Source organism: Melanostigma gelatinosum, assembly GCF_949748355.1.
Source record: "Melanostigma gelatinosum genome assembly, chromosome: 8".
NCBI classification, from domain to species: Eukaryota; Metazoa; Chordata; class Actinopteri; order Perciformes; family Zoarcidae; genus Melanostigma; species Melanostigma gelatinosum.
Window position 1 is genome coordinate 9688418 of NC_136641.1, and position 23185 is coordinate 9711602.

Genomic DNA, 23185 nt, shown 5'->3' on the forward strand with positions numbered 1-23185 from the left:
GTTTGAGTTTTTGGCTGTTGGCCGACCAAAAAACAAATCAATTTGAAGATATAACCCTGGGCTCTAGGAAAGTATGATGTTCATCTTTCCCTTTGACAATAATAATCAATCATTTGACAAAATAATAGGCAGTTTAATCAACAATGAATGTGTTACATGAACATAGCAATAGCAATTATTTTTGACAGGGCATCTCAGTTACTATAAAATAAAAGTAACTGTAGGTCATAATCATTGAATATTATAGTTTAGTATTTTTATAATTGGCTTTATATTCTTTAATGTTTATTTAGATCCTCATTAGCTTCCACCAGGTGACTAGTCATCCTGGTTTTCACATAGATTATTCTTAGGAATGTAAAATAAACCAGTGGGATCTATGTTTCTGTCTTCGTTGATTTTGAAGTAGATTGTGTTTGTGAGGATGAGAAAGAATGAGTGATGATTGACCTAAAGTAGACAGAAAGTAGAAATTGCTTCATTAAATTACTCTTTTTATTTGTGTGTGTGTAGAATGACATCGGAGGCCAGAGGAGTTTAGTCAACAAGTGGAGTACCTTCCAGAAGGCCCGTATGGTGTGTTCAGTCCCCGGACCGGATGGCCTGCAGACACACTTTGACCAGCTGCGTGAGTGCACACGAGCATCAAAGGACAAACACATTGCATGCACAGTAAAACTAATCAAACTGCCCTCAACCACTGGTGACATCAATAGCTGGAGCTCTGCCATTTAATGTGCAGATACGTACGTGTGTTTTAGAGTGTGATTCGCAAAGATATTTTGAATTGACGAGGGAGTTTGCTGACTACAGAACTTTAGTCTGGAGTTCTGAACCACAGCTTCAGAGTGAGTGTGTGTCTATGTGGCTCCACTGTTACCACGGTGATCGAGAGCCCTGTGGCTCACCTTGGGTTCGTCTTCGTGCCTCAGACTTGGTTACCACGGAAACTGGCCTCAACATTCAGTTGCTGTGGGCTTATTCATTTTTTTGCGCCAGTGTACTCCGGTTGGCTCTGTCTGTGTGTGTGTCTATAGGTGCAGGTCTACGTATCTGTGTAAGTCTTTGTATGCACTGAAAGTATGGGGAACATGAGACCAATACATTGATGTCACGAAGCAAAAACTATGCTGTCTGTCTCCCCATGTGGGATTCGAACCCATGATGCCTGGCTTTCGAGGCCAGACAACAGAGACAAAACACAGTGGGCAATAAACAGCATTGAGCAAACATGTCAAAGCAAAGCACTGCAAATATGGACAACATAAGACAAATGCGTCAATGTTTCGTAGCAACAATGCTATGGTGCTCAGAGGTTTTGGGCGCAAAGCAATAACAATGGTGCTCAAAAGTCTTCGTATGCAGCTCTGACCAATCCGTGGCTCACTGCATTAACCCATTCAGAGTGACTACAGTTGTTGGTTTGATCCAATATGTTGTTAGTTAGATTGCAGTGAAAGAGACGTTAAAATAGCAGAGGATGGTTTCGATCCATCGACCTCTGGGTTATGGGCCCAGCACGCTTCCGCTGCGCCACTCTGCTTTAAATCACCCCAGATGGGACTCGAACCCACAATCCCTGGCTTAGGAGGCCAGTGCCTGATCCATTAGGCCACTGGGGCTCCGATTGTGGGGTCTGAGAGTTCCAGTTTGCATCACGGACTGTTGTTCCTGACACACAATGAATGATATTCCGCTCCGCTACTCTGCTTTTCATCACCCCGTATGGGACTCAGAAGTCTTTGTATGCACTGAAAGTATGGGGAACATGAGACCAATTCATTGATGTCACGAAGCAAAAACTATGCTCTCGTGCTCAGAGGCAAATGCATTGATGTATCGTACAATGCTACAGTACTCAGATGTTGTCGTCGCAAAGCAAAAACAATGCAATGGCGCTCAGAAGTCTTTGTACGCAGCACTGACTGTTTTCCCCGACATCTGCAGTGTCGGCTGACATACAATCAATGATTTGTCCAAACTATTGTCAAGCGAGAAAAATTGCCCTGTTAACAACCCATTACTAGGCCACTAGGGAGTCATTATCAAGTAGACTCACATTGATTTCAGATCACTCTATGGATCACGCCGTTAACCCATTCAGAGTGACTACAGTTGTTGGTTTGTCACTGTGTCAGTTAGAATGCTGTGGTAGAGACGGCAAAGTTAAGAAGCCGTAAGCACAGGATGGTTTCGATTAATCGGCGGTTTTGGGCCCAGCACTCTCCTGCTGCACACACTCTGCTGTCAGCAACATCGTGCTTTTGCTGTTATTTTGTGAAAAAGACATTTGAGACATCCACATAGATCATCACAAGAAGAGCATTGTGGACACAGGACTGGTTTTGATATCGTCACTGTTTTTGTCAAGAAAAGATTGTCAAAGAAAACGACATGACACACAGAATGACCATTCATGTGAACATATACAGTACATTAGCACATTAAGTAAGTCATACACTCTTTTTCTTTCACATAGTCAAACCCTTATGCAGACACACATTCAACATCATGACATATATAAATACACACACAGCTTTTTGGCGATTACACACATATTTTAGCTTCAGTCTCTGTACACAAAACAGTTCTGACTTGTCAGGAGCATCAACAGTTCTACTCGGCATGCCTGTGGCCACGGTTTACACATCTGATAAGGGTGCATACAAATTTACTTGAGAATACACTTCAGCAGGACACACACATTCACACAAAACCACAAACCCATAAACAGGAGATTAACAGATCACGTTAAGAATGCTGTCAATGTTGTGTTTATGCCATGCTCCGCCACACAGACACATCACAGATCCCATAAACCCGAAACGGTCTGCTGGTCCCTCATAGCAGCAGGGCAGTGTGTCTGCATGTGTAAACATATAATTAAAATTGGCTGATTATTTTGAGGATGCTGAGATGTACAAAACATAAGAGAAAGCCGGCGTTAGTTGTGTTTAAATGATACTAATGTGAGTTTTTTCACGTCTTTGTGCGTAGTTGTTGTAGTTGTGCTATGACACCGCTTTTGTAGGTGAAACGTTTCTCGATACCATATGGGTCAAATCCATCCGAAACCTGATATTTGGGTCTCACATAATACTTCATGAGCCTTTGCTGCTGTTGCTATAAGAAGCCAGATAACTTGTAAATTATGTTTTACTGATGTTTTGACCGACAGATCCAATTCTTTCTCACTCCCAAGGCGTCAGATAACTCAGCTTGGCCAGTGATCCTCTTTGCCTGACACCGAAGCTTTGGTGTGTGCGATGTCCCTTTTAACGAGAAGTTACAAACGTATTCTGTTGTTTATAGTAATTTGGGGGACTTGTGACAGTCATCTCTTGTTCCTTTCGTGTATTGTTGCAGTTGTTGACTCACATATTTAAGATCTTGAACCCAGTTGGCTTTGTTTTCGAACAGAACAGCTGGTCCCTGAACGCCACATAGACTGACTAATTAGACAGGATTGCTTTGAGTTTATTGTTCAGTTGTTTTTCTATCTGGAGTTGCAGAAGTTCACTTTCATGAGGCTCACTGCAAATCACTTGTTGTTCGAAATTATACGTCAAGCCTCACTGAACTGTCGAGTTGAAGTGTTTTAGCGTTTTCTCTCTCATGGAGGATGGACTCCTGCTGCCCATTCAATCTGAAACAACTCCAGAGTCCAGCTCACAGTAAGATGATTATCTTCTGTTTACTGCTGTTGTGGTTGTAGTTGTTGTGAAGGATATATTCTGTGGCTGGACACAGTGTTATGGCACTAGAGACATTGAGGTATTTTCAGGCATTTTTGTAAGAGATTCAATGTTCCAGACATGAGACAGCAACCAAATCCTTGCCACTGCATCATCACCCGCTCATGCTAGAATAGAATAAAAGGAGGGAGAGGAGCAAGCAGGAAAGTATGAAAAAAGAAAGAGTATTTATGTTTGGAAGGACGTCACTGGAGCAGTCTGAGGAACTGCACTGAGGGATGAGTGTTACATCTGAATAAAAAGGAGGGCGATTGAAAGAAAAGGAAGAATATGACGAATGGAGGGAGGGAGGGACCATGAAGAAAATGGATGGCGAGACCAATAAACAGTACAACCAGACTGTTTGGATGTATAAAGAGTTGTCAATTAGTTAGAAAATACAGATATACTATACCAACCACAGTGTGCTTTAACATAGAAAAAATATTAATCTCGGAAAGTCGGTATATTTGAGTGAGAAAATGATATGAAAATTAGAAGTATAAATAAAATCTGCCACTAGTTGAGGTAATTTCACCTGGCCTTAGTAAAAATGACTTTAGTAAAAGTCTTTTGTACTATTTTATAGTCAACATTCACATTCACTCATCCAAGCGTGAACAGTGTTACTCTGTAATTAAACCTTGTTTTTGGATGCTCTCTTTTGGACAATAAAGAAAGCTACCAGGATGCCCAGTCTCGTCGTATTTACTTGACGAATGCATTTCCACTTTACGACTTAATTACTTCATCAACAAAAAACCCTTTCTGTTTAAAGTGGGTATGAAAACATGTTTTGTGATACTGAAGAAAATGAATCATGTTTGATGCCTCCATTCAGCCTTTCTAATCCACCATCGCTTTTGTGAAAATATTTTGAAAGAAAGCCCAGTTCATCATGAGGGGAAGGATAGAGGGGGAGACGAGGGAGAAGTAAAGGAGATGGGTTTAGAAAGAGAAAAGATGAAGTAGGACAAGAAGGAAGAGGGTAGAGGTTACAGCACAAGGTGTTGACCAGACAAGAAAAGAAAGAAGGAGTGAACTAGGAGAGGAGCTCTGTCCTAAAGATGGAGCGTCTAAAGGACATGTCAGATGTGGCTGATATGTAAAGGTTAGTCAAGACTTCTAAAGTGGAAAGTGCATCGCATGAACAGAATGTGCCTCCACTTACACAAGTGTCTGGTACAGCCTCTCCTCTGCCACCAGTTTCCTATTCCCCTTGAGCTACAGTGGCCTGAAAGTGACACAAGAGAAGTCACATTTTAACTAAATAAAGAGGAATAGGATGAGAAGTCCTCACTGATCGTTGCTGGTACCGTTTCTTATATCTCTCTACAGAGTAGGAAATTGGTGCTGGACAGGAGAGAAGGAAGGGAATGGGGTTCATATGGAAGGAAGGAGCAGGTAGTGAGTTGGAGAGTGAGGAAAAAGCCAGGGAGGTTCAGACAACATGGAGGAGAGGCAGTGGCAGAAGTTAGAGAGTTTTATACATTTCACAATGTAAAACAGATTATGACACTTTTTAAAATCCATAACATACGTAATGTAAATGTATGTTTTAGTCATATTATTGCTGCAGAAAAAAATTCTGCTTTATTTTTCTAATTGGATGTAGGCCATTCTAATGAACATCATATTTATATATATATATATATATATATATATAATCATTTAGATTTGCTGGTCAATAACTGAAGAAAGCTGTCAATTTTAACCAAAAAACCCTTTTATGAGACAAGAGGTATTCAGACATTGCTGACATTTGCCACAGAGTGAAAATGCCCATTACTGCAACCTTGGAAGAGACAGTCTGGACATCATTGTTAAAATTGAGACAGACATCAGGATTGGGATGACAGCAGTAACTGGTGGGGGGGGGGGGGGGGGGGGAAGTGTGTCACGGTTCATTGACAGAAGGAATAGGGCCAATGGCCGAAGGGGTTAAAGAACCAGACAAGATGGAGGCAAGGCTGTTATTGGCAAATTACTGTAAGATAGCGAGGAGGAAATAAAGAAAGGGAGTGTGGTCAGAAACAAGGTGCAAAAGGGAGGAGGTGGATGTTGGCATTCAGCGTGGCTGGGCAGAGAGGGCGGGAATGAGGGAACAGCGGAGAAGCAAGGAGGATAGGGGTGTTTGCCTGAGGGGCTATGGCCGAACAATTAGGAAGAGGAGGAGGAGGAAGATAGGGGCTGAGGCTGCAGGTCTGCAGGCTAGACAAGACTATCTTCCCTCAGGGGGACACAGCCGCTTTTTGTTTAGAGAGGAAGACACAAGAACAATCCACCGGAGAAAATAGGCCAGACAGACAGATGGATGGGGAGATCGAGGGATCGAGAGATAGCGGGAGGGAGGGAGGGAGAATGGGAGGGACATCGATAGAGAGAAACAAAGATAATGAGAGACACCCAGAGGGATCCTGGGAAGTCCAGGAGGATTTGAGCAGAAAGGGACGAGGGATGAGCACCTGATGAAAAGATAAAGAGAGAAAGAAAAGGTGAGAAGACGATTCAGAGGAGGAAAAAAGAAAAGCAGCTCAGAATGAGGGATTATGGTTTGTTTAAGACGTTGGCCGGCTGTCTGACAGTGAAAGAGAAAGGACATGTGGTTAAAAGAGAGAAAAAGAAGGCATGAAGATGATTCCTGTGCAAATTCTGTATTCACATATATTTGATACCTCCTTCCTGCTTCAACTTGAAAAATTATCAAATGTTCACCTTGACTCACCTGGTCAATTAACTTTGCAGACAGAAGCAGATTGGCTTCATATTTCCTCCACGTCTGTGACCGATGTGTGTGTGTGTGTGTGTGTTTTGCTTTCCCTCCCCTGTTAAAGATGAATGGCATTAAAGTCACTCCAGTTAAATAAATCAAACTGACGGGAGGTGTAGAGGCGAGGTGGAACAGCACTAAATCAGCCGCGATTCGTACTTGTCACGAAGAGATAAGAGTGAATTCTTGCCAAGCTGAGCTGTAAATAACTGAGACGTCGTGTTCAAAGTCTGAAAAAGAAAAATGTTGTTCTGGCTGCGTCTTTCCAAAGTTTAGCTTTGTGTTCATGTGAAGCTGAATGCACAGTGAGGTGCTGAGAAGAAAGAGACGCTGACTTACTTTCAAGCAGAAGGCAGGGATTCAGAGTTTTTCCCGACAGGCTTTACCAAAGTTTATATTAGTTTACGCAGTACTTTTTCAATATTGAACAGATTATATTAACTTTTACATGCTCCTCTTTTCTACCAGGCTTTAAAACACCTTGTCATACACAGTACATTCAGATTTCTCTTTCCCTTGCCAGCAAGTGTACAGGTATTACCTGCCATGCTGGCTGCGTGCGCGGCAGTGTCAGTCGGTCGGTTGGTCCACCTTGTTTACATTTATTATACCTGCTGAACATCAGTATTATCACCGTGAGCAGGGTAGCATGCTGACATTCAGCTCAAAGCACCACTGTGCCCAAGTAAATACAATATATCATTATATTATATTAAGGTGTCGGGACAATATTCTATTATGTCATGTGCTTGTGCTTCATGCTTAGTCTTAATTATAGATTTTGGGTTTTATATAAACACTTGACTTTATTACTGAACGAGATTCAAGGATGTTGTACCGGCATCCGGTTCAAAAGCATTTTAACAGACTTCATTAATAACAGTCGGAGTATCAAAGCAGCAAACCCCTGTTTCCAGTCATTTTTGTCATTTCGTCATTTTGAAACACCCGGTTTGTTAAAGTTTATAGCCTGTTATGTTTTTTTTCATAGCTCTGTTTAGATATAAAGGAGAAAACAAAATGCAGCGATTCAATTTTCAAAAGTGATTTTATCAGGGGGGGGTGGGGGGGGGGGTTCAGACCCTAATCTGATCACTTGCTACACATGCTCCCACCAGGTTTAAAGGGAGTCTGTATTTCATCTGTACCGTAATGGCATCCACCAGGCTGCCTATAAACCTCAGGCCTTACGGTTTTGATGTAAATCTTTCGATGCCCTTCTTTTGACTCTGGCTCTTCCTTTCCTTCAAAAAATGTTGAGGTGCTTTGGATGAAAGCGTTCACCAAAGAGCACATATATCATCCAGAGTAAACTGCCGTAAAAAAACCAACCTTTAAGACAAGTAGAAGGAGAAAAAAGAAAATGGAGAGATGATAAGGGTTTTGATTCATGAAAGGAGATGAAGGAGGGATGAGACAGTATAAGTAAAATATGGAGCAAGGAACAGAAGTAAAGAGAGAGATAACTGCACAAATGAGAGCAATATGTCATTTAAAAGCAGGAGAAGCGCTAAAGAAAACTTAACAATGAAGGAGTGATACATTAAATAAGGGATGGAGGGAGTGAGCAATGTGTACGCTGCAGGCTGCAGACTACCCATTTCTATTCCTCTCTGCTCGGCCCCCAGGGGCCTGCTGATTGTACGTGTGTCCATACGTACATATCAGCGTGTGTTCGACTCTGTGCTTTGCTCCCTGCAGTTTGGTGTGTGTGTGCATGCATGTGTCCATAGGTGCTGGTTTTTGTGTTTTTCTCTCTGTTTGTGAGAGTGAGTATGTGCTTCCGAATCTTTCGCTGTGTGTGGCAAGTGTGTGTGTGTGTGTGTGTGTGTGTGATGAGATGAGATTAGACTTCCTGCAGGGCTGTAGTTCCATGGAGGCCATCTGAAGCAACTAGGAACGGCAGGAATGTGGGAACGGTGATATGCTTCGCTTTCTCAGTCACCGCAATAACATATTTGCCTCATCGTAGGAGAGGAGAGGAGAGGAGGAGAGGAGAGGAAACAAGGAGTTGAGAATAAAGGCAGAGACATGTCGAGCACATCCACACCTTGTTTTGAACATCCTTTTTCAACCTTTGTTGCTGCAACGATTGCCAAACTCTTTGTATCTCAACATCAACCTGAGTACTTTCCGGTTAAAAACCTTTTTATAGAGTTTCTAAGACTTTTAAAGTTATTTGTCCCACGTTACCCGGAGAGCCAAGTTCAGTCATGTATTTATAGAATATCGCTGCATGCCACACAGAACACAAAGAGCTCTGTTCTTCCACCAAGAAGAAGAAAACATTCCCAACTCTTATCTGAGACAAAAGCGCAAACTAAAAAAACATTGGGATTTATTGTGATTTAAATAAACAGTGAAAGGCAAGGCTTTGACTGTGCTGTGACAGCAGACGACTGAATTATACAACGATGAGCAACACTTGAAATATTAGGACAAAAATGTTGATAACCAGCAGTGTCTGACATGTCACACTGAGTTGTGCTGGGATTATAGGGCGTCTATTTGACCACTCAGTGTGTATTGTGAGGATGACTGGATTCATGGGCTCGTTTTTACGTCAATTTAACTTGAAGGAAAGGAGCTCGGCCAAAAGTCAGGATCACTCTGTTCGCTCATATTTTCATCTATTTCTGACATACTTCATTTCCTCTCTAATTTGGGAAAATGAAAGTGATTAGCTCAAGGAGAGAAACTACAGGATACAGATTTTATGGAACAGCAATTTGTTAAACATAATATCTTCGTCCAGAGTGTTGCTATTATGCCAAGGTATCGAACTATAACGAAGATTCATCATCTCTTTAAATTGGTCCAGATCAGACATTTAGTGTATGATACATCTTATTATGTACAAATATAAATATTGCCATTGAGCCAATCTGTGTATTTTCTCAATTGTCAGGACACACTTTAAAAAATCCATCATGCAAGTGGCGTCTGAAGACCGACAGATGGAGAAAGTGAAAATCCTCTCTCCACCTGATAACGCTGTGTGAGGCACCGCAGTCAGAGTGAGAAAAAATGGACCAAATGTCATTGGCTGTGTTTGAAATGGAGAGTGAAGGCTGAGGTGTGGTGTTAGTGTGTGTGACAGCAGGTGGTGTCCTCCTGTGGCGCTCTGCTCTCCCATTGTGGCTGGTAATTAATGACTACAGGTTCATTACAAGCAGCTATAGTCAGCCATGCTGCCAGCATGCCCGACAACATTAGTCACACAGTCTGATAGATGCATAAACACACATGCAGTTTTATAGTTCTCACTCTGGCTCAAATAATGTTTTACCTTTTTGTTTCCCTCCTGATTACTCCCTCTTTTCCTTGTTCCCTCAATCCAGAAGACATCTTTATCCTCCAGGCGAAAGACGAGAAGAACCCTCTCATCTACGGCCTGTTTACCACCTCTAGGTATGTGCAGAAAACAAGGGAATACACTTTAGTAACTTTAAATGGCAATTTGAAATCTGTGCACACTTGTTGAAGAGTTGAAAGCAGCAGTATGACGGTGGGCGGGAGGCACTGGGTGTGTCTGTAGTTTCCACTGGGTGGAGAGTTTTCATTCCTTTGGAGATCGCTCATAGTGTAAAGAAATGAGTTGAGTCACTTGTATTGATTAACAACACCTGCATGTATCAGCTTTTTAGTGCAACAGTACAGCAAGCACCTTCTTCCTCTGCGTGTAAAAGAAACAACTCTAGATTAAAGAGAAGAGAAGGCGTCTCATCTCCTCCTAAATGCCTCAGAGGTTTAAATGTGACAACATTTCTACTACATTCATTGTTGTTATGAATGTGATTTCCATAAAATAAACACTGATTGTTGATCGAGGGGGTTGAAAATCGAACTACTTGGTTAAAGGTGCATGACGCAACTTTGCACTTTTGTGCCCCCAAGTAGCAGCGTTGGGTACTGTAACTGTTTAAATATTGTTATGTTATGTTATTGCCGTGTTACATCTCCTTCAAACAACTGTATTTATTCAAGCTTCTCACTAAAAATATATATTTTACAAGATTACATTTGAATATATCATGATAATGTTGTAATTTACTCGATCCACCATTTCAGACATTATCGGAGGCGTTTACGATTCTGTTATTAGAATAACTGGAATAACTCTACGAAAACATTTTCAAAGAGTAAAAGTAACGTTTTACAGGAAATAGAAAGGCAGTGGTTTTTATTTTCATATAAACAGATGTATGTTATCATATGGAGAATTATTGCACCCAACAAAGTTGGAAGTTCTTCGAAATTAATCTTTTTCAATGAGATCACAAGAAACTTTGAAATTTAGAAGAAAAAAAACCATGAACACAAATCGAAAGTTACGAATGTAACTACGGTTCTATGAATCCTGGATGACCGCCAGAGGCAGTGCTTAACACTGGATATCTTCCGTCTCGCGCATGCGCAGGTCGAATATTTATATCAACAAAGTCACTCGTGACCTCGGATGACTCCCGTCGTCTATAAGTTCCGGTGTCATCCTGAGTTCAGTCCTATGGAATCTTCTCGCGAGTTCACGGGATTCCGAGTGACCAAGAACTCTGGCGGTCATCCAGGATTCATAGAACCGTAGTTACATTCGTAACTTTCGTTCTATTTCATCCTTACTGACCGCCAGAGGCAGTGCTTAACACTGGATGACTTATACCAAAAGAGTGATGAGGAATCACAAGTACCCACCTCGTATAGCTCAGGCAGAGGAAGCTGGCCAAAGAACCCTCCCCAGTGGGTGAGGGGTGGCAATGTTCACTCTGTAGTGTCTGGTGAATGTGCTCGGTGATGCCCATGAGGCCGCAGCACATATATCCTCCACAGGCACACCTCTCAGGGCTGCCCATGACGTGGAGACACTCCTGGTAGAGTGGCCCCTCACTCCGGATGGTAGAGGACGGTCGCTCGCCTTGTATGCATGGGCAATGGCCTCCACTATCCAGTGGGACAGGCGCTGTTTCGAAAGGGCACAGCCCTTCTTAGGCCCACCATCACTGATAAAGAGCTGCTCCGACCGGTGTATGCAAGCGGTGGCCTCCACATAAGCTCTGAGGGATCGCACTGGGCACAGCAGCCTTGACCTCTCCTCCCCCGATGGGGGGTCAAACTCCGCAAGCTGGATAGGCTGGTTGATATGAGAGCGTGTCAGCACCTTTGGGAGAAATGCTGCATTAGGCCACAAAGTAACCCCCGATCCATCTGAGTTCCACCTCAGACACGATTCAATCACCGACAGGGCATGCAGCTCGCCTACACGTTTAGCTGAAGTAATGGCAAGGAGAAACACCGTTTTGGTTGCCAGCCATCTTGGCTCTGCCCGTGCCAGGGGTTCAAAAGGAGGCAAGCATAGGGTGTCCAATACCAAATGTAGGTCCCATGCAGGGGCCTTCGGGGCATTCGGGGGACGCAACCGCCGAGCCCCTTTTAGGAAGAGGGACACCAGTCTAGACTAGCAAGAGTCTGTGGCCCTGTTGAAGGACTCTGAGAAGCGTTGGCAAGATCAGAGGGACCGGTGGAAAGGCATAAAGAAGCCCCTCTGGCCACATGTGAACCAGGGCATCCTGACCCAGAGGACTGGTCCTCTCCGTCAGGGAGAACCAATGGGGACAGTGGGTCGACATCTCCGAGGCAAAGAGATCCACCTCTGCTCTGCCGAAGAGACCCCAAATGTTCTGCACTACATCTGGATGAAGCCGCCACTCCCCCGGTGGAGGCTTGTGACGGGACAGGAAATCTGCAACCTGGTTCCGTTCCCCTGGTAGGTACATTGCCCGAAGGCTGGTAAGGCGAGGGGCAGCCCAGGGGAGAAGGGCATGGGATACCCGTAGTAATTCTGCGGATCTGGTGCCCCCTTGATGGTTTATGTGAAACACCGCAGAGGTGTTGTCCGACCGGACGAGCACATGCTTTCCCCTCAAGTATGGCAGAAAATGTTTGAGCGCTAGGTGCATGGCCCGTAGCTCTAGAACATTGACATGCTCTATGTGGTCTTGAGCAGACCACTGCCCCTGAGCAGTCCTGTTCTGCCACACTGCACCCCATCCTGAGAGGCAGGCATCTGTTGTGACCACCTCTCGGCACAATGGGACCGAACCCATGGGAACACCGTTTGCCAGGTATGCTCTCTCCCTCCATGGGGATAGAGCGAGTAGGCACTGCTCTGATACCACTATTGCCCTGTGTCTGTGCCACTTGGCATCCAAGTGAAAGCTGTTTAGCCATCTCTGCAGGGGGCGCAGTGACAGCAACCCTAATGGAACGACAGCTGAGGCAGCTGTCAGTTTGCCCAATAGGCGGAAAAAATAATGTAGGGCACCCGCCTGCCCCCTCGGAAGGGAGAGAGGCTGTGGAGGATGTCGTCCACCCGTTGGGGTGACGGACAGGCACTCATAGTGACTGTATCCAGAGCCACACCAATGAAGGTTATGCTCTGGGAAGGGCTCAGGGAGCTCTTCTCCATGTTTACCCTGAGGCCCGACCGGGCCGCGTGAGAATGAAGGCGAGCAGTGTCCTGTGCCGCATGAAGCTGGGATGGCGCACAGATCAGCCAATCGTCCAAGTACGGCAGTATTTTCATGCCCTGTGATTGCAGGGGGAAAGGGCAGCAGCGACACACTTTGTGAACACCCGTGGGGAGAGGGAGAGTCCGAATGGGAGCACCCTGAACTGGAAGTGACCGCCTTGAAAGGCGAAGCGAAGAAACTGCCTGTGGTGAGGTACAATGGGAACATGGAAATAGGCATCCTTCAGGTCGACAGACGTGAACCAGTCTCCCCTGGAAACCGCCCGAAGGACGTCTGCTGTGGTCAGCATGTGAAATCGTAACACCCTCAGGAACTTGTTTAGTCCCCGGGCTGTGACAGGGGGTCCACCCTCTCGATTGCACCTTTGACCAGGAGCGTGGCTAACTCCTGGTTCAGGGCTAGGGATTTTGCCGGATTGGTGATACTGGTCATTTCGACCCGGCTGGAGGTTGGTGGCCGGCGTCGGAACTGAAGCTTGTACCCCCGGGTTAGGGTGGACACCACCCAGGGGTCTGAAGCATGAGCTGCCCAGTAGCTGATGTGCTGCTGGGAGAAATAACCGACAGCTGGCCGGGAGACATCATCTCCTGTACCCCCTGCCTCTCGAGGCTCTGGGGGGGCACCTGGTAGTCCCCAAGTCCAGAGGTTGTCTAGGGGGGACGTAGGTAGGGTTTTGTGGGTAGCGGTCCGGCAAACGCCTGCAGTGAGGCATCACTGAGGCTGGTCGCGGAAGCGTCGGAAGTAGCCTGCTGCAGAGAAGCTGAGAGGGCAAGCATGAGGTGGGAGAGGGAGTTGCCAATACGACCCATGCGCGCTGCTGTGTCATAAGCCCTGGATAACATGTCATCCGTGACCCGACATTGGGGTCGAGGGCACCTGGCATCGGGCCTCAGGGTCTCCTCAGGGGAAACTATGAGGGACGCAATAGTCGGCTCAACAGCTGGCATACGGGGTAGGCCAAACTTTGCCGCGTCCTGCATGGCCGCCAGGGTTCGGCCATCTGATGTAAGACGGGACAGAGCCCTGGTGTCCCTCCAGCATGCATGTAGCTCCCTCAGATATTCCTCGGAGGGAGGAACAGCAAAGGTGGTGGGGGCGAGAACACGCCTGAAGAAGGCACTCGCAGGCTGGGGTTCCGGCTGCTGTGTATCTAACTGCAGGTGTGCCAGTGTCATGCGAATGACAGACCCCATGGAGCTATTGACTGCCCCTTCCGAAGAGCTCTGAGCTGAGCAACGGGAGGCAGGTCCAGAAGCATGGGAGGGCCGCTCTTCACTGTACTCAGTAAAGAGCGTGGCTGACGCTGCCAGTGACATCACGTCCTCCTCTGAGCAAAACTCAGCCGCGGGTGGATCTGGTGCTTCAGCCCCCCCTACACTAGGTTGGAGGGCCAGTAAAAGCGACTTCATCTGAGCTAGCTCGGAGGTCAGCAGATAATAATAATAATAATAATAATGTATTTTATTTGTAACGCACTTTTCATTTTTTTTTTTTAAATCTCAGAGTGCCACAGAGCCAGTACATAGTAAAACATGGTAAAAAGCATAGTTAAAAACATAAAAAAAACTATAATAAAATAAAATAAAAACCAGTGAATGAACGGAAACACAAAAGAAATAACTGACTCTAGAAGACAGCCCGCTGGGTTTAGCCCTCTTGGAGGGAGCCCCTGCGCTTGGAATGGGTAGGCTGGGCTGGATTCAACTGACCCGAAAGGGGGAGGTCGACCATACCCGTCAGGTGTTCCGCCTCGGCGAGCCTAGCAGTCCTTACTGCTCGAAGCATGATGCCACAGTTCATGCATGGGTTCTCAGAGAGGCCCTCCCTCAGATGCTCGAGGCCAAGGCAAGCGGGGCAGAGGTCATGGCCATCATCAGGCTGTAGAGGAGCCATACGGGTCCTACAGCTGGGAAAGTCAAACATGGCTGACTCTCTAGGCCAGTCTGAGCGGATGCTCTGCTGAATGTTTGAGAACAGGCAGGGGACAGTCAGTGAGAGGGGAGCAAGGACACTCTCTTCACTAAGATAGTTGCTGCAGATATTGGTGTCCCACCAGTTAGCTTGAGCGAGAGCACTCTGCCACTGTGGAAACAGGTCAGGAGAACAGCCCTTCTAGTGAGAGGGGAGTGAGGACACTCTCTTCACTAGGATAGTAGATAGCAGATAGACAGTTGCTGTAACTCTTGGTGTGCTACCCGTTAGCCTGAGCGAGGGCACTCTGCTAACTGTGATATCCGCTAACTGATATGGCCGTAATGTTCACAACAATCAATGGACACAATCAGAGTATTTAGCTTAGACCCAATCCGAGTATCAGCTTATTCTAATTAGCCGGAGCGAACCGCTCTGCTAACTGATCTGGCCGTAATGTTTACTGTGAAGGGCGGCCCGACAGCGTAACTCAACGCTCACGTTAGCACGCCACTCGATTAGCTGGAGCGGAAACGCTCTGCAAACAGAGGAAAAAAAACCTTTTTATAAACAAACAATGTCAGTCGATCTCACCGATTGCTGTCTTCGCGATTTGGGTGGCCCCTGTCAGACTGAGTCTGGGGCTCGATGGTCCGCACGGCGCAAACGCCGTTCCCTCCTAAGAGGGACCGCTTGTCGCAGCCTTTGGAGGGCGAAGATCCGCAACTCCGACCGGTGGTCACAAGGCTACCGCGAAAAACTCTAATATATCTTGCTCGTAGACAAAATATTTATTTTTTCTACTACCATGGTAGTCAACCTGCGTAGCGAGAAGATGAAAAAGGACTGAACTCAGGATGACACCGGAACTTATAGACGACGGGAGTCATCCGAGGTCACGAGTGACTTTGTTGATATAAATATTCGACCTGCGCATGCACGAGACGGAAGATATCCAGTGTTAAGCACTGCCTCTGGCGGTCAGTAAGGATGAAATAGAATGCTAAATACAAAATGCCAATTGTCAAACGAGAACAGCAGGCTGTGCAACTAGAAACCTCATTGAAAAGCAAGTCAAAGCAATGAAAATATGAAGCAGCACTGAGAAGGGTTTGATTAGAGTCCATAGACAATATGCATTGTGAGCATCTACAAAATGGTTATCTGCTCGCATGTTGTTGTGAGACAGACCGTCTGGGACAGAGCAATGACACAAACACAAAACTGCACGATAGAAGTCAGACAGACGGATGGATAGAAAAAAGTCCGATACTGAAAAAGAGAGGCTCTCACTAAGACTGACTCACTGACAGACCGATACAATAGATATACTGTGGAGCTGACACCAATTAGTGAAATATTTTACTTTCCGATCTAAGGAGCCTGATTTGACTGACAATCTCGCAGTCGAATCATCGCAGGGACGGGAAACTGTAGTAATGAAACAAAGGATCATTCAACAATAACATCACAGCCTTGTCAGAGCTATAGATTTATTTTAAATTCATGAACGATTCTCTAAAATCAGCTGAGGGAGGCAGGTACAAACAGCTGTTGGCAGCTTGAGTCACTTTCTCCTGTTGATTGTCCCTTTGCTTCCCTGTTTCCCTTCTGTCTGTGAGGAAAATGGATCAGGTACAACGGACTGCGTCTTAACTACACACATACACACACAGGACAAACCGTGCTGTCCATCATTATTGTGAAGCAACAGCTACGCAATAGTAACGTGTATCTCAGCCAATAACGGGGATCTAATAGCAAGGAGAAAACAATCAGTTGATTCTTTGTTGATTCATTGTCGGGAGATATACTGACAAATAAGCACTGGCTGTAATAAAGTGGGGGGAAACATAAAGCGAGGAAAAGCCAGAACAAATGACGAGGGAGCGACAAACTGCAGTTTCTCATTTCCTCCAAACTTACCGACGGCACCACACGCTCTTAAAATAACCCCGTTTCTGAGGCGGACGGCAGAGCTCCACAGTAGCAGCAGCTGTATGACGACATTTGGCACGGCGGAGCAGGGAGTTGGTCTCGTTCTGGGTTTTGGAAAAGTGTCTGGAATCTCAGTGGGGAACGGATAGAACTCCAAAGCATCACTCAGGGTGGGGTCCCAACCACAGAACTGCTGGGAGCAGAAAGGTCGTTCCCTCCGAATGGAAACTTCTCTCTCTGGCTCACTCGTGAGTCCACACACAGACGGGTGTTTTGTCCCGTGTGATGAAGTCGAGAGTGTAGAATGTGGATCTGTCCGCTACTGTTTGCTTGTATCATTTTGTTTTCCATTTGATAATTTCGTAATTCGATTCACCATCTATCACAAGCTATAGATAAACAGAGAGATTTATTTTGGAAAGGTGCTGTTTTGGAGAAGCTGGTGTTTATTCATTCGTTCATTTGTTTTCATTCATTCACTCATTAGTGTTCATTTATTAACTTATCTGCTTATTCTTTCATATATCATACATATGTTTGTTTGGGTATCTCATCTAAGATATCATAACCGGTCAAATAATTAGAAAATGTGAGGAATTGAAATTCAGCTAAATTCTTTAACTTGTTCTGTCCACACGTTTGGATTCTCACACATCACTTATGCCATCTTGGACACCAGTGATCATATTTCTTATTTCTTGAAAAATTGAAGCATTTCGCTGCCGGATTTCATTTCTTTCTGATTCGTCTTCTGGTTTCCTGTGTTAATTCACTTTACATATAAATTCACCAAGGCCACCGGGGGTTTTAAGCTTATGTTGAAAGAATTTGTCCTTTCTGAGGTGCCATTTAGCAACACACTGAACTCCACCCCATCACCGTAGTGGAGAAAAGACAACTTCCCTCCAGAGAAAAACGAGACCAAACACATGTGTGTGTTATTTATCTGAGCTGAAGGAAACCACCCTGATGCATCACCACACTGCCTTTCTATTATTCTGTTTCTAGCCACTCTGCTCGTCGAACACAACTTGAATCTGTAACCCAGATACAGTTAGCCCAAACATGACCGTGGTCTTAACTGCAGTGGATGGGATGTGTTGTGGTGGGGACTGGCTGAAACCAGTGAATTCATCCAAGCTGGACTTTGGGTTGGACTACATTCAGTGAATTGATGCGTTCAAGCTGAAAAGCCACAATGACTCACAGCTCTTCATACTGTACATACATACAGCATATCACTTTCTTATTTAATCTACTGCTGTAAGGCCATTGCAACTCATCCAAGCTCAGGTTATGTTTTGATTCATGGCCGCTCAAGATCATATGAGTCTGTGATGAATGAGACTCTCCTTTCTTTCTGGTCTCTGCACAGTGATATCCTCAACGGTTCAGCAGTGTGCGTTTACCGAATGGAAGATGTGGTTCGAGCTTTCAAGGGAAACTTCCTCCATAAGGAGGGACCTCAGTATAAGTGGGCAGAGTTCACAGGCAAGGTGCCCTACCCGCGACCAGGAACTGTGAGTTACTCAGGCAACTGTTTTAAAGTTCAATTCCACCACATGTATTGAAAAAGAAATTCTCAGTTTCTTCCAGACATTCAGATCCTTTACTTTTCCTCTCTCTCTCTCTCTCTCTCTCTCTCTCTCTCTCTCTCTCTCTCTCTCTCTCTCTCTCTCTCTCTCTGTCTCTCTCTCTGTCTCTCTCTCTCAGTGTCCCAGCAGCACGTATGGAAGTTACAGCTCGACCCGAGAATATCCTGACGACGTCATCTTTTTCAGCAGGACTCACCCGCTGCTGCAGGTTCAGCTGATATTTCACTTTATTAAATTACAGCAATCTAATTTAATTAGACCTGTGGCCTATTTTAGAGTGGGGTCAATACTTTACCTCTATTTTTGTCCCAGTTCTTAAGTGAGATGAAGGAATTAAAGTAGCCGACAGTAGTGACAATAAAATGAATCACGTTGTTCATAAACATGACACAACTGTCCCACTGTTTTAGGAAAATGTGCTGCCGCTGGGAGAGCGCCCCCTCCTGGTCAGAGTGGGTGTTCACTATAAATTCAGCAAACTGCTGGTGGACAGAGTGGAGGCCGTGGACAGCACCTACGATGTCCTGTTCATCGGCACAGGTAGAGTGTGTGCGCTGCACATTTTCACAAAGTTTCAGAGGGCTTAGGATTGTGTGCTTTGCATTCTAACACCAATGTGTGTTTTGGGGGTTTTTTTCTCGCAATAAACGTTTAGTTTTTTTTAATTCTGCAGACTCAGGCCTCGTGCTTAAGGCCATCCATCTGCCCAGAGAACACGGGCAGAGTCAGGAGGTCACTCTGGAGCAGCTGCAGGTCTTTCAGGTACAGAACTCTTTGTGTACAAAAACACGTAATCTACATACCAATGATTTTGCATGTTTCACCATATTTACTATATTTTATTGACTACTGTGTACTGTAGGAGTTTCAATGGTCGGCATACTGTTCTGACAATATGGAAATGAATGGAAACCAATAGCTTAAACAATCTAGAACACTACAGCATGCAATGCTGACATTGCAAATTGTCAGCAAGAATGTCAAGCATGCTATATTTAAAAAGATACATCTGACAAAAACAATGACATGCTCCTTAAAATGTGAATACATAGAGGAAACAGCATGATCGAATCTCCTATTGTAGTGTATGTTGTGTTTCCCAGCCATGAACCGAACACAAATACATATACTGTATACCATTCACTTTAAACACTCAAACACATTTTGCATAAATTGTGCAGCTGCACATAGTTATCATGTCAGACTGTAAAAGACCACAGTTCACAATGTTCACAGTTCAGCTCAATATTAATGCCACTGGAGGCTCAAGTTCAAGTAACAACTCCTGACACATGGCTGAGATTTCTTTGTCTGAGCGAAGTTTGAGTTTGTTTTCTCTGCTTTCTGTTATATATGTGTGTGCTTTCTAAAGCCCTATTAAAGTGATATGGATGATTACCAGACTATGAGATCAGTCCTCTAAATTATTTTACACGATTTAGAATTATCCAAAGAGTTTCAGACAAATTCCTTATTCTTTCCTTATTGATTAATTGAATATGTTCGTTGACCTTCTCTTTTATCTAGCTGTCTGTTTCTCTATCTAGTGCAACAATACATCTTTGTTTGTTTGTCTCAAGTTAAACTTGATTGTCTTTTCTCTGTTTCTCGCAGCACAAATCACCCGTGACAGCCATGACACTCTCAAAGAAAAAGGTAACAAATGAGAGAGAGAAACAGAAACTCACTTCCAAACTCCCAAACTCCCCTACACACACACACACACACACACACACACACGAACATGCACAACATCACACTTATCACTCATCTCACCACCTTGTATCTCCAAGGACAGCTTCATCACCAGTTGCTATGGTTACCCTACCTCAGTCGGTGCAGTAATGAAGGGAAGCCACACACACACACACACACACACACACACACACACACACACACACACACACACACACACACACACACACACACAGAAATACACTTTGCATTATTAAAGAAGTCCAGGTTTCATGAAATAAAAATCTGAAGCTGGTACACACACATCGAGATTACAAAAAGCAAGCATCACCTTGTATCTCTCTCTCTCTCTCTTATTCTCTCTCTCACACACACACACACACACACACACTCACACACACTCCCTGTCGTCACGCAGTGAAATTGTTACAGTGTGAGTTGGATGTGTGAATACATATCTGGTTTCGTGGTTAACTTGTCAATGCCTCTCACTGTTTTTTGGGAGCAAATAGAATGCCCTCTTTCTCTTTTGGCTCTCCTTCATTTCACTTCATTCACTCTTCCTCTTCCCCTAACATTCTTCACTCTGCCTCCTCCATCCCCCTGCTTTCTCTTGCGTCTCTATTTCTATGTTTCATCCCGCTCCTCATTTCCTCCTCCTCCAGCAGTGGTTGTTTGTGGGCTCCAGGGAGGGTGTGTCCCAGCTGGCGCTATACCAGTGTGAGCTGTACGGTCAGGCCTGCGCTGAGTGCTGCCTAGCCAGAGACCCCTACTGCACCTGGGACGGACACGCCTGCAGCCCTTACATGCCCACCGTACGCAGGTAGGCATGACGAATTGGATCTGTTCATCCAAACAACGCTAATCTGGCCATGTTGGAAATATTTTACAAGTACATATTTTTTTCCCCTCTAAAGAATGATTAGCAAAGGAAAAACACATGGAATCGATCTTCACAAATCAGATCTAAACCACATTTGTTGATACTTTGAAACGTGGCTCAAATTACATCTGAACTCAAATCGTTCTGATTAGAGTTTAAGCATTTTTTCCATTAGACCAACACGTGGCTCATTTGCAAATTAGGACAAATACTAAATTTGCAAATGTTTATGGTGACGCCCTTCCCTTTCCTATAGTACCACCATCATCACCATCAGCCAAAATCATCACTTTTCACACACAAAATCCAATAATGTAAAAGGCAGATTTGCCGAGCAAATTTATTCTCCCAAGTGGATTTGACTTTATTATTCAAATGTCTGTATTGTCAGTGCATTGTTCGTCAAGTCAAACACTTCCACCTCACAGGGTGTAATGAAGTTGGGCGAGTAGCAGGTTGTACTTCTTTGTTTCTTACTGTAATTTGATGTCTTCTTCCCCACAGAAGGAACGCTCGTCACTTAGGGGAGGCTGAGGATCCACTTACTCAGTGTGTCAGACAAGGAGGTGAGGAGCTATTCATGTTCATTCAGCAATACTTACAGATACAGTCACAGTGGTGTAACCTTTGGCAGGCAATTACTGTAACATTTGAGCTTCACTGTAATAATGCCTCAGCTACAGTAAGACACTAGTACGATTTAATATATGGCCCAACATAACAAATATATCATTGAATATGTGACGAGGGAGCTTTACAATCTGCACATCATACCGCTCCCCTTCATCCTGAGAGCATCCAGATAAACTCCACAAATGAGTAGAACACACTGAAAATAACAGCAATGAAAATGTATTTCATAAACTTGGCAGAAATATAAATAATATAACAAAAGAAAGCCATCAGAATTCAAATGGAACATGAAACAGATGTCTAAGCTGTCATGTCTCTCTCTCACGATGTCATGCAGCCGGGCTGCAGGTGGAGGCGGAACAGAGGATGATGATGGTTGCAGAGGGCAACAGCACCTACCTGGAGTGTCTGCCCCGATCCAGACACGCTGCTGTTACCTGGTACAAACAGGCTGGAGAGAACAGTCCTGAACTCAACCAGGTACCCACACACACACACACACACACACGTACTGGAGGATAAACTTGTCTAGTTTCCAATACCACCCATCTACTTTAATTAACAATATATGGAGCATCACTTTCTTCAATTACAGCGTCTGCTAATAACTGCAAAGACAGAGCAGAGTACTTTGCAAGTGTATAACTTTTGTTTTATGACATTAGCCAAGTACACAAAAACACAAGTACTGAGCATTCATCTGCTCTCTCTCTCTCTTTCTTTGTCTCTCCAGGTGGTAACAGGTGACCAGCTAGTGGTGATCGAGCGGGGCGTCCTGATTCGTCAAGCTGAGCTGTCTCACGGCGGCGTCTACCACTGCCAGGTGGAGGAGCACGGCTACCACTGGACCGCCGTCACTGTCCGCCTCGCCGTCTGGAGCCCCTCAGCCAATCGCCTCCTTGCTTCCTTGTCCGCCTCCTCCTATCAGAGCGCCAGATCCCAGCCCTGGTATGAGGACGTGATGGCGCTGATTCACCCCGGGAACCTCGGCCAGCACTGTCGGGCCCTGGGATACCGGCCCCCGCGCAACCAGCGTCGCCATGGTGATATCATGGCGGAGCCTAAGAAGGAGAAAGAGAGGGGGGAGAGGCACAAGCACGGGGGAGGAAGAGGAGGAGGAGGAGGGGGAGGAGGAGGAGGAGGAGGAGCAAGAGCAGCGGGGAGGAAGAGCAGGAGCAAGCCGCAGCAGAGGGCACCGAGGAGCGCTTGAATGTGTCGCGGAACAGGAGGGCAGTGACTTAAACACACACACACATTTATGTTAACGTCCACATTAAGACACATACATGTACACGCACACACACTTAACTTATACACTGAGACACACACATACTGTATGTACAGAGACTATGACATGCGCATGCACTTATCTACAAACAAAAAAGGCATCCTTTCTTTATAGTGACAAACCTTCAAACTAAGCTACACATAAACTAACTGAAGTATGTACAGGAGGATGTGGACAAAAAACGACAAAAGACTTGTGAATAAAAAGGAAC

The 23185-nt window shown here is 45.0% G+C and overlaps 1 protein-coding gene across 1 annotated transcript in view; it reads left to right on the forward strand.

The window, feature by feature from the left end:
- sema3h (sema domain, immunoglobulin domain (Ig), short basic domain, secreted, (semaphorin) 3H) overlaps positions 1-22896 on the forward strand; it is a gene marked incomplete at both ends in the record, with an annotated part of 47298 nt that extends 24402 nt beyond the window's left edge. Inside the window, 11 exons of the mRNA XM_079274316.1 lie at positions 514-628; positions 9846-9915; positions 18256-18400; positions 18594-18683; positions 18886-19015; positions 19149-19237; positions 20090-20131; positions 20836-20993; positions 21558-21619; positions 22024-22166; positions 22420-22896. Coding sequence (XP_079130442.1) covers positions 514-628; positions 9846-9915; positions 18256-18400; positions 18594-18683; positions 18886-19015; positions 19149-19237; positions 20090-20131; positions 20836-20993; positions 21558-21619; positions 22024-22166; positions 22420-22896 — 1521 coding nt within the window. The remainder of the gene's footprint in view (positions 1-513; positions 629-9845; positions 9916-18255; positions 18401-18593; positions 18684-18885; positions 19016-19148; positions 19238-20089; positions 20132-20835; positions 20994-21557; positions 21620-22023; positions 22167-22419) is intronic.
- Positions 22897-23185: the final 289 nt, after the last annotated feature.